Source organism: Anomaloglossus baeobatrachus, chromosome 9, assembly GCF_048569485.1.
Source record: "Anomaloglossus baeobatrachus isolate aAnoBae1 chromosome 9, aAnoBae1.hap1, whole genome shotgun sequence".
Taxonomy (NCBI): domain Eukaryota; kingdom Metazoa; phylum Chordata; class Amphibia; order Anura; family Aromobatidae; genus Anomaloglossus; species Anomaloglossus baeobatrachus.
Window position 1 is genome coordinate 76,682,676 of NC_134361.1, and position 12,228 is coordinate 76,694,903.

General features: G+C 45.7%; 1 protein-coding gene across 6 annotated transcripts in view; it reads right to left on the minus strand.

Annotated features, from left to right (window-relative positions):
- The window catches only part of CD99L2 (CD99 molecule like 2), a 96,944-nt gene that overhangs the window by 45,632 nt on the left and 39,084 nt on the right, over nt 1–12,228 (minus strand). For all 6 annotated transcript variants that reach the window (XM_075323807.1, XM_075323805.1, XM_075323806.1 and 3 more), the window contains exon 2: nt 1,523–1,582. In XM_075323807.1, the coding sequence (XP_075179922.1) occupies nt 1,523–1,582 (60 nt within the window). The remainder of the gene's footprint in view (nt 1–1,522; nt 1,583–12,228) is intronic.

Consider the following 12,228-nt stretch of genomic DNA (forward strand, 5'->3'; position numbering starts at 1 on the left):
CAAGATTGTCAAATTCTCCTATCTCTCTCTGTATGGGCTGGGGCTCGATGCTAGAGCTGATACCTAAACACATTATATTATATATACACACACACACACACACACACACATACATATATTATATATATATATATATATATATATATATATATATATATATATATATATATATATATGTGTGTGTATATATTTATATAATATTATATATATATATATATATATATATATATATATATTATATATATATATATATATATATATATATATATATATATATATATATATATAATATATAAAGCTGAATGTATGTGTGTGTGTGTGTGTGTGTGTGTGTGTGTGTGTGTGTGTGTGTGTGTGTGTGTGTGTGTGTGTCCGGGATTGGCATCTGCACCGTCGCAGCTACAGCCACAAAATATTGCACACTCACACTTCTGGACTCCGAGAGCATCATAGGCTTTGTTTTGAGGGGAAATTTTAACCCCGCACTTTACAGTTATTCACCAAAAAACCTGCCTCCATTAAAGCGAATGGAGCTGGAAGCCACAGTGCAGCCAGACCTTCAGAAGAATGCGCAGCCACGCCCTTATATGGAATGTTGGCGTGTCACAATACAGCCAGGGAAAGAGACAGAGACAGACGCAGCCAGGGAAAGAGGCAGACACAGACAGTGAAAGAGGCAGACACAGACAGTGAGACACAGACAGTGAAAGAGGCAGACAGGGGAAGAGAGGGAAAGAGAGAGACAGGTTAAGAGACAGACACAGACAAAGACAAAGACACAGGGAAACAGACAGACATAGGGAAAGAGACAGAGGGAAAGAGACAAGACAGGGAAAGAGAGGGAAAGAGACAGACAGGGAAAGAGAAAGACAGACAAAGAGATAGAGAGACAGAGATATATACAGAGGGGGAGACAGACATTATAATTGCACTTATATCTATTTGTTTTGTGGTTCCTATTTTGTTAACAGCAGTTATTAACCCGGACAAAGCCGGGTAGTACAGCTAATATATATATATATTACATACACACACACACACACACACACACACACACATATTACATACATACACACATACATATATGTGTACATACATAAACACTGTATACGTGTGTCAGGAAGACTAGTCGTAGAATCTGACAATGACTTTATTATGTTTTTGTCCTATTAGAGTTTTGTGTTTGGGCTACAGATACCGTATATCAGATTGCAGCAGGTATGATTTATCCTTTTGACCATATGGCTCAGTACTTTAAGGCCTCATTTAAAATATTTTTCTTGCACATGGAAAAAAAAAAAAAAAAGGAAAAAAACAGGCCAGTTTTCATCAGTAATCGGTCAGTGTCAGCTTTTACTATTTGAGTTACGTACATTACTTTCTCTCATTCAGAAGGCAAAATTCTATTCGTGAAAGAACATAAAATATATGGTAAGTGACTCACGGAACATAGATTACAGCTAAATGTGTAACATATTCGCATATTTCTACTCCAGTGTAAATTCTATATTTCTTGACTTACGTTTTTGAGTCGGGATGTCATCGAAAGCATCTTCCAGACTGAAGTCACCTTGTCCATGAGCTAAAATACAATAACAAATGCATATTAGGAAAATACAAAACACCTCGTTCTACAAGTGTCACCATTTATCAAAAGGCTAGAACAAATTATACAAGTGACACAAAGTCTCTTTTTTATAGGTTTGTTTTTTTTTCACCCATTCGTTTGATTGGTTGAAAAGTGCTAGAAAACGCTGAATCGACATTCTCAATCTTGGCAAATACGTTGCAGAACTGAAAGTACGCACAGGAAAAAAAAAAAATGTGCATGCATTAGATTTCAGAATAATCAGATTATGCTGGTACTTTAAGATGCTGTGGATTGTGGATTTTAAACACCAGATACTAATATAAATACATGTATAAAAGTGTATGTATGTATGTATGTATGTATGTATGTATGTATGTATGTGTGTATGTATGTATGTATGTACGTACGTACGTACACTGCTCAAGAAATTAAAGGGAACACTCAAATAACACATCCTAGATCTGAATGAATGAAATAGTCTCATTGAATACTTTGTTCTGTATAAAGTTGAATGTGCTGACAACAAAAATCACACAAAAATCAATGGAAATCAAATGTTTTAACGAATGGAGACCTGGATTTGAAGACACACAATATTAAAGTGGAAACAAGTCAAAATGAGGCTCAGTATTGTGTGTGGCCTCCACGTGCCTGCATGACCTCCCTACAACACCTGGGCATGCTCCTGATGAGGTTGCGGATGGTCTCCTGAGGGATCTCCTCCCAGACCTGGACTAAAGCATCCGCCAACTCCTGGACAGTCTGTGGTACAATGTGACGTTGGTGGATGGAGCGAGACATTCTTTCCCAGATGTGCTCAATCGGATTCAGGTCTGGGGACTAGGCGGGCCTTCAAAGCCTTATCTTGCAGGAATTGCTGACACACTACAGCCACATGAGGTCTGGCATTGTCCTGCATTAGGAGGAAGCCAGGGACAACCGCACCAGCATATGGTCTCACAAGGGCTCTGAGGATCTCATCTTGGTAGCTAATGGCAGTCAGACTAGCTCTGGCGAGCACATGGAGGGCTGTGTGGCCCTCCAAAGAAATGCCACCCCACACCATTACTGACCCACTACCAAACCGGTCATGCTGAAGGATATTGCAGGCAGCAGATCGCTCTCCACGGCGTCTCCAGACTCTGTCACGTCTGTCACATGTGCTCAGTGTGAACCTGCATTCATGTGCACAGGGCAGCAGTGGTGATTTTGCCAATCCTGGTGTTCTGTGGCAAATGCCAAGCATCCTGCACAGTGTTGGGCAGTGAGTACAACCCCCATCTGTGGATGTCGGGCCCTCATGCCATCCTCGTGGAGTCGGTTTCTAACCGTTTGTGTAGACACATGCACATTTGTGGCCTGCTGGAGGTCATTTTGCAGGGCTCTGGCAGTGCTCCTCCTGTTCCTCCTTGCACAAAGGCGGAGTTAGCGGTCCTGCTGCTGGGTTGTTGCCCTCTTATGGCAACAACCCTGTGGGTGGGTTGTAAAATCCGTCTCATGCTACCACGAGTGTGAGAGCACAACCAACATTCAAAAGTGACTAAAACACCAGCCAGAAAGCATTGGTACGGAGATGTCTGTGGTCCCTACCTGCAGAAACACTGCTTTATTGAGTGTGTCTTGATAATTGCCAATAAATTCCATCTGATGTCTATTCCATTTACACAACAGCATGTGAAATTGATTGTCAGTCAGTGTTGCTTCCTAAGTGGACAGTTTGATTTCACAGAAGTTTGATTAACTTGGAGTTATATTGGGCTGGTTAAGTGTTCCCTTTAATTTTTTGAGCAGTGTACGTACGTACGTGTGTCTGCTAAAGGAAACCGCACCATCGCATTTACAATCAAGAAATTTTGCACAGACGCCTCATTTGACCCAGGGAACGTCAGACCATGTTTTGAGGGAAAATGTTAAACCCGCACTTTACAGTTATTCGCCAAAAAACCTGCTTACATTAAAGTCAATGGAGCTGAAAGTTACAGGTCATTAATAGGAGCTGTGATAGGTTGCTATAGGAACAAAGGACATTGTTAGTATAAGAAGCTTATGTGTGAGGTAATATGATGTCGGTGGAGCGATTGACAAACACGGACAGAGCGGGAAAGAGGCAGACAGAGCGGGAAAGAGGCAGACAGAGCGGGAAAGAGGCAGACAGAGCGGGAAAGAGGCAGACAGAGCGGGAAAGAGGCAGACAGAGCGGGAAAGAGGCAGACAGAGCGGGAAAGAGGCAGACAGAGCGGGAAAGAGGCAGACAGAGCGGGAAAGAGGCAGACAGAGCGGGAAAGAGGCAGACAGAGCGGGAAAGAGGCAGACAGAGCGGGAAAGAGGCAGACAGAGCGGGAAAGAGGCAGACAGAGCGGGAAAGAGGCAGACAGAGCGGGAAAGAGGCAGACATATTATACAACAAAAAAAATAGATTGGTATAAGCTGCTCTCCCAGACCAGTACTGTGTGCAAAGTGCCCAATGTGGGCGTAATCTGCTGCCAAGCACTGCTGCAGACCTTTTACTCCCCGCAGAACAGAGCCAGCCACAAACAAAGTGCTAGTGGTCTGAGGGTGGTAGTTCTGGCAATAAATATTTATTCTTGTGTGATTTAAAGGATGATCATGAGAATTTGGAGGGTTTTGATTTTTTTTTTTTTTTCAGTTGCTACAGATAAGGGTTGGGGATACACAGCGAAGTAAAATGATTTCATGACCCTGGAATTGTAGATTCCAGAATTACCAATGGGCCCCCCACCCAAACGGTTCCTCCTACCCCATTTAATAAACACACACACACACACACACACACACACACACACACACACACACACGTTGCTTGGATCATTTTGGCCCCAACAGTCATTTTCTTTAATACATAACCGGAAAATACTAAAACTTGGTAAAGTCCTCAAAGCCATACTAAAACCTGGTGATTCTCATAACCAAGCCACATAAACTAAATTGCCCCCAGCTGTTATCCACACAGGCTAGGGAGCATCAACACACGAAGTGTTGTATTAACCATTAACAACCTCACACTGGGGCCTGACATTTTCCACCGGGATCCCCCAAAACCAAATATTCATTGCCAATTAGGGGATCCATACCTGGATGGATCAATCCACCAGAACAATTTAAAACAACTTCTACTTAAACACTTATGAGGAATCTCCAGATTAGGGAGGGAGGGCGGGCGTGACTAAATCACTGTTCCTCCCCTCCAATCTTAGTCAGGTCAGCCTCCACCCTTAGGCTACTTTCACACATCCGGTTTGAGCTGTGCGGCTCAATCCGGCTGTGTAAGCTATGCAACGGATGCGGCGAAAACACCGCATCGTTTGCATAAGTTTTTACATGCGGCCCGTCCGTTTTTTTCCGGTTGCGGCATGCTACTGAGCATGCGCAGTGGAAGAAACCGCATGCGGCGGCCGGATGCGTTTTTTTCCGCATCGCGCCGCTTTCGGCGTCCATAGGCATGCATTGAAAAATGCGCCGCAGCGGCCGGATGCGGCGCGATGCGGGTTTTTTTTTGCCGGAGCAAAAAACGTTGCAGGCAACGTTTCATCCGGACGCGGCTTCGGCTAAATTAGCCGCATGCGGCAAAAACCGGACTGACCGCAAGCTCATGCGGCACAATACGGCACTAATGTAAGTCTATGCAAAAAAAAACGCAACCGGCGGCAAAAAAAGGTTGCGGTTTTTCTGCAGAGCGCCGTATTGTGCCGCAGAGCAAATACCGGATGTGTGAAAGTAGCCTTAAGGCCCAGTCACACACAGAGATAAATCTTTGGCAGATCTGTGGTTGCAGTGAAATTGTGGACAATCAGTGCCAGGTTTGTGGCTGTGTACAAATGGAACAATATGTCCATGATTTCACTGCAACCACAGATCTGCCAAAGATTTATCTCTGTGTGTGACAGGGCCTTTAGCCCTTGTCTAGAGCTATGGCTGTCGTGACAGCAATTCTTATACTCAATGTAGAGCGAGGAATCAGACAAGGCTGCATCCTGTCACCATTTCTCTTCAATTTATATGTAGAAGCTATTTTCAGGAAGGCTGAACTTGCCGAAAAGGAGGAAGGAATCAAAAATTGCTAGACGAAGCATCAACAATCGTAAATACACAGAAACTACAACATCGATAGCAACAAGTGTAGGACTTCGTATGGAGTGCCAAGATGGAAAGCTCACACATGGGACTCCTACTCAACGCAAAGACAACAAAGATATTAACTACTACCAGGTATGACCGGGAAACATTTGAGATGTATGGTGGCGAACTGGAATTTTTAAAGGACTTCAACCTACTTGGATCAATGATCACTCAAGATGCAGCGACAACACCGTAAGTCAATAGAATAGCTATGGGCAAATCAACCATGAAGTCACTGGACAAGGTCCTCAAACCGAGGAACATTTCACTGGTGACGAAGACACAACTCATACATAGTATGGTCTTTTCTGTAGCAAGATATGGATACAAAACCTGAACGATAAAAGTAACAAGACAGAAGAAGAATCAACGCCTTCGAAATGTGATGCTGGAGAAGGATGTTATCAATACCATGGATGGCAAAAAGAAACAAATCAAATTTGTTACAAATCAAGCCAGACATGGCACTCTAAACAGCTTGAAACACGACACAATAGTAGACACAATGCAACAATTTGATCCCATTACGACATGATCACACTTATTTTGCACATTTTGGTTTCGTTTTCTGTTAGTTGCTGTTTGGAGAAGGAAAATGCCCTGCTTCTTTCACTGTATGGCAGTGGAACAGAGGCACTAAATCAGTATTGGAAACATACAGAAAAATCTCCTGATGGGTAAAAGCAGATCTTATACACATGGCCTATCAGGGTGTCAAGATGAAAGACCTAGAGAAAATATCCACACAGATAGAAAGTCTGAACATAGTCGTCTTTAGATTACTGCTACCCAAGACACATTCATTCAAGAAATCATTTTCTCTCAATGTAAATTAAGCAGCCCCTTCTTATCACCATTAAGGCTGAGTGTCCACGATCAGAGTTAGCAGCGTTTTGGATGCAGCGTGCTTCAGTTGCGTCCAAAACGCGGCGATGTACAGTACCAGCACAGTGGATGGGATTTCTAGAAATCCCATGCCAATTGTGCGTGTATGTCCTGTAGCGTAAGGCTATGTGCCCACGCTGCGGAAAATGCGCGGATTTTGCCGCGGATTTCTCGCGGAAAAGCCGCGGATTTCCCGAAAATCTGCAGCTCAGGCACTTCTCAGCCATTTCTATGGCATTTTGGAAATGCTGTGCCCACGCTGCGGATTTTTCCGCAGCGGATTTCGTGCGGATTTTGATCCGGAAAAATCTGCAACATGTCAATTATTGTTGCGGATTTTCATCCGGATTTTGGCTTTAAAATTGGGGGGGAAAAAAAAAAAAATCCGCACCAAAATCCGCGGCAATTCCGCGGTAAATCCGCGGTAAATCCGCACCTTTGAAAAGGTGCGGATTTTGCGGGAAAGCTGCGGATTTTGATGCAGAAAAATCCGCAGCTACATTCTCCCATGGACACATAGCCTTAACTGATCTGCGGTGCGGCTTCCCATACCACAAGAATATCAATTGTTTGCTGTGGAGTCACAAGTATCCTCCACAGGGAGAACAGAGAGAAAAGTCTGCAACTGAACGAGCCCGGATCATGGGCACGGGCAGCTGTAGTGTCCTGCAGAGGAGACTCGTGGCCCTGCAGGTCAGATCCCGCTTCGTCCTTACCCCAATATGGTTTCTAGATTATGCCAATCCTCATACATGCTACTCATATGAGCGATATATTGCTACGAGAAGTCAGGACATGGCAGAAATGAGTGCCAGGAAACTGAAGAAAAGACAGTATCTCCATATAGTCTTCCATACAATGAAAGAAGTCCCATTATCTGAATCCATGGAGCTCCATGTAATAATGAATGTCATTTTCATAATAAATTGAGATTAGTGAGAAATTAAGATTTTTTTTAAGCTTAGAACAGTTTTAGTTCTAAAATTTTATTTTAGCATCCCTTAAGCCCTTCCTGCCGCAGCCTGTTTTCACTTTCCTGATAAACCTCAATAATTTGAACTTTGGGGCTAATCACTTTCAGTGGCTATAACTTTGGAATGCTTCTACGAAATGATTCAGAGAATACTTTTTTTTGTCATGACACAGTGTATCACATGTTACTGGTTAATTTACATTTATCCATACGTTTTGTGTTTATGGCCAAGACCATGCAGCGGTTTAACAAGTCAGGTTCCACTCAGAACAGGCCTGCCCATGGTCAACCAAAAAAGCTAAGTGCACGTGGTCAGTGTAATATCCAGGAGGCTGTTTTTTTTCCCCCAAAATAGCCGTACAAGTACTTCCAGCATTGCTGCAGAAGTTACAGGGGTGGGGAGACCTGACAATGCTCAGACCATACGCCACACACTGCATTAAATTGCTCTCCATGGCTGTCGTTTCAGAGGGAAGCCTCTTATAAGTATGATTGACAAGAAAGTCCACAGTTTGCTGACAAGCAGAATTTGGACATGGATTACTGAAGCCATGTCCTGTTGTCTGATGACATCAAGATAATGTATTTGGTTCAAATGCTGTCAAGCGTGTGCAGCAGCAACCAGGTGCTGAGCACAAAGACAAGTGTGACTTGCCTATAGTCAAGTATGGTGGAGGGTGCATCATGGTTGGGGCTGTATGAGTGCTGAAGGGTGTGGGGAGCTAAAGTTCATTAAAGGAACTATGAATGCAAACATGTCCTGTGACATACTGAATAAGACTATGATCGCCTCCTTTCAAAAACTGAGCTACAGGGCAGCATGCCAACATAACAACCCCAAACACACCTCCAAGATGACCACTGCCTTGCTAAAGAAACTGAGGGTAAAGGTGCTGCACTGGCCAAGCACGTCTCCAGACCTAAACCCTGTGGGGCATCTGTGGGGCAGCCTCAAAACGGAAGGTGGACGAGTGCAAGATTTCTAACATCCACCAGAGCTCCTTGATGTCATCATGGAGGATGTAAGAGGATCCAGCAGCTCCTGTGAAGCTCTAGTGACCTCCATGTTCAAGAGTTAAGGTAGTACTTGAAAATAATGCTGGCGTCACAAATTATTGCCACTTTGGGCACAATATGGCCATTTTCACTTTGGGGTGTACTCACTTTTGTTGCCAGTGGTTTAGAAATTATTGGCTGTGTGGAGTTATTTAGAAGTCACCAAATTTACACTGTTATACAAGCTGTAAACAGACGACAGTACATTGTATCAAAGTTGTCAGATCATCAGTGTTATCCCATGAAAGGAAATAAAATATTTACAAAAAATGTGAGGGGTGCACTCACTTATGTGATACAATGTATAATATATTTTACACACACTAAATTTCATATACCATAAAAGATTTGCTTCTTGGTTATTGCTCATTTTTACATCTTTAGCTGTGGCATCCATAGGAAAACCGCTCCCTATGGTATCAGACGTCACTGGCTGAGCTGATCTGGTTCTGATAGGACCCAGAGCTTTGTCTAGTTGGGCTGAGGCCCAGCGATCATCAGGTCCTACAAAAGCATTGACCGCGCCGATGCTTCCGCTCACTATATACTGCTCACACAGTGTTATGTCGTCGTACAGAGAGAAGACAACAGAGATCGAGCCTGACTTGCTGAATTGCAGAGCTTTAACCGTGCGGTGAAAATTTACAACGGCAAGGGAATAAAGCCACGGACCAAGTGCCATAAAATTATTACAGCAACTAGTCAATATTGGGTAAAACAATGGTTGGTTTCCCAGCTACATAACCCATCTCCCTCACAAACAGGCCTGGTCCAGTATACGCAAATGTATTACCTCCAAGCACATTCTGTCGTGTGCACAAAACCTAGATGAGCAGCACGTTGTCCCAGCTCTCCTCAAATGGCAGACCATGGAGAGAATGTGATGTGTGCTGCCGCAGGAACGAGGAACAACATCGCTAATGAGCGTTAAACGATTTTTGGTTTTAGGACGACCTCTCCATGGCAAACAATTTTGGCCGCTTTTGCGATCGTTTTAGGTCGCACAAAAGTGTCACACGCTGCGATATCGTTAATGACGCTGGATGTGCGTCACTAACGGCGTGACCCATCGACCCCGATAAATCATTAATAATATCGTAGCGTGTAAAGCCCCCTTAAGAGTGACAGTGCCCTGTGGGACGCCCAGGTACTAAGGAGTGACAGTGCCCTGTGTGACGCCCAGGTACTAAGGAGTGACAGTGCCCTGTGTAATGCCCAGGTACTAAGGAGTGACAGTGCCCTGTGTGACGCCCAGGTACTAAGGAGTGACAGTGCCCTGTGTGACGCCCAGGTACTAAGGAGTGACAGTGCCCTGTGTAATGCCCAGGTACTAAGGAGTGACAGTGCCCTGTGTGACGCCCAGGTACTAAGGAGTGACAGTGCCCTGTGTGACGCCCAGGTACTAATAGTGACAGCGCCCTGTGTAATGCCCAAGTACTAAGAGTGACAGCGCCCTTGTGTAATGCCCAGGTACTAAGGAGTGACAGTGCCCTGTGTGACGCCCAGGTACTAAGGAGTGACAGTGCCCTGTGTGACGCCCAGGTACTAATAGTGACAGCGCCCTGTGTAATGCCCAAGTACTAAGAGTGACAGCGCCCTTGTGTAATGCCCAGGTACTAAGGAGTGACAGTGCCCTGTGGGACGCCCAGGTACTAAGGAGTGACAGTGCCCTGTGTGACGCCCAGGTACTAAGGAGTGGCAGTGCCCTGTGTGACGCCCAGGTACTAAGGAGTGGCAGTGCCCTGTGTAATGCCCAAGTACTAAGAGTGACAGCGCCCTGTGTAATGCCCAAGTACTAAGAGTGACAGCGCCCTTGTGTAATGCCCAAGTACTAAGAGTGACAGCGCCCTGTGTGACGCCCAGGTACTAAGAGTGACAGTGCCCTGTGTAATGCCCAAGTACTAAGAGTGACAGCGCCCTTGTGTAATGCTCAGGTACTAAGGAGTGACAGTGCCCTGTGTAATGCCCAGGTACTAAGAGTGACAGTGCCCTGTGTAATGCCCTGGTACTAAGAGTGACAGTGCCCTGTGTGACGCCCAGGTACTAAGGAGTGACAGTGCCCTGTGTGACGCCCAGGTACTAAGGAGTGACAGTGCCCTGTGTAATGCCCAGGTACTAAGAGTGACAGTGCCCTGTGTAATGCCCAGGTACTAAAAGTGACAGTGCCCTGTGTAATGCCCAGGTACTAAGAGTGACAGTGCCCTGTGTAATGCCCAGGTACTAGGAGTGACAGTGCCCTGTGTGACGCCCAGGTACTAAGGAGTGACAGTGCCCTGTGTGACGCCCAGATACTAAGGAGTGACAGTGCCCTGTGTAATGCCCAGGTACTAAGAGTGACAGCGCCCTTGTGTAATGCTCAGGTACTAAGGAGTGACAGTGCCCTGTGTAATGCCCAGGTACTAAGAGTGACAGTGCCCTGTGTAATGCCCTGGTACTAAGAGTGACAGTGCCCTGTGTGACGCCCAGGTACTAAGGAGTGACAGTGCCCTGTGTGACGCCCAGGTACTAAGGAGTGACAGTGCCCTGTGTAATGCCCAGGTACTAAGAGTGACAGTGCCCTGTGTAATGCCCAGGTACTAAGAGTGACAGTGCCCTGTGTAATGCCCAGGTACTAAGAGTGACAGTGCCCTGTGTAATGCCCAGGTACTAAGAGTGACAGTGCCCTGTGTGACACCCAGGTACTAAGGAGTGACAGTGCCCTGTGTGATGCCCAGGTACTAAGGAGTGACAGTGCCCTGTGTGACACCCAGGTACTAAGGAGTGACAGTGCCCTGTGTGACACCCAGATACTAAGGAGTGACAGTGCCCTCTGTAATGCCCAGGTACTAAGTGTGACAGTGCCCTGTGTAATGCCCAGGTACTAAGGAGTGACAGCGCCCTGTGTGACGCCCAGGTACTAAGAGTGACAGCGCCCTTGTGTAATGCCCAGGTACTAAGGAGTGACAGTGCCCTGTGTGACGCCCAGGTACTAAGGAGTGACAGTGCCCTGTGTGACGCCCAGGTACTAAGGAGTGACAGTGCCCTGTGTGACGCCCAGGTACTAAGGAGTGACAGTGCCCTGTGTAATGCCCAAGTACTAAGAGTGACAGCGCCCTTGTGTAATGCCCAGGTACTAAGAGTGACAGTGCCCTGTGTGACGCCCAGGTACTAAGGAGTGACAGCGCCCTTGTGTAATGCCCAGGTACTAAGAGTGACAGTGCCCTGTGTGACGCCCAAGTACTAAGAGTGACAGTGCCCTGTGTAATGCCCAAGTACTAAGAGTGACAGCGCCCTTGTGTAATGCCCAGGTACTAAGGAGTGACAGTGCCCTCTGTGACGCCCAGGTACTAAGAGTGACAGTGCCCTGTGTAATGCCCAGGTACTAAGAGTGACAGTGCCCTGTGTGACGCCCAGGTACTAAGGAGTGACAGTGCCCTGTGTGACGCCCAGGTACTAAGAGTGACAGTGCCCTGTGTAATGCCCAGGTACTAAGAGTGACAGTGCCCTGTGTAATGCCCAGGTACTAAGAGTGACAGTGCCCTGTGTAATGCCCAGGTACTAAGAGTGACAGTGCCCTGTGTGACACCCAGGTACTAAGGAGTGACAG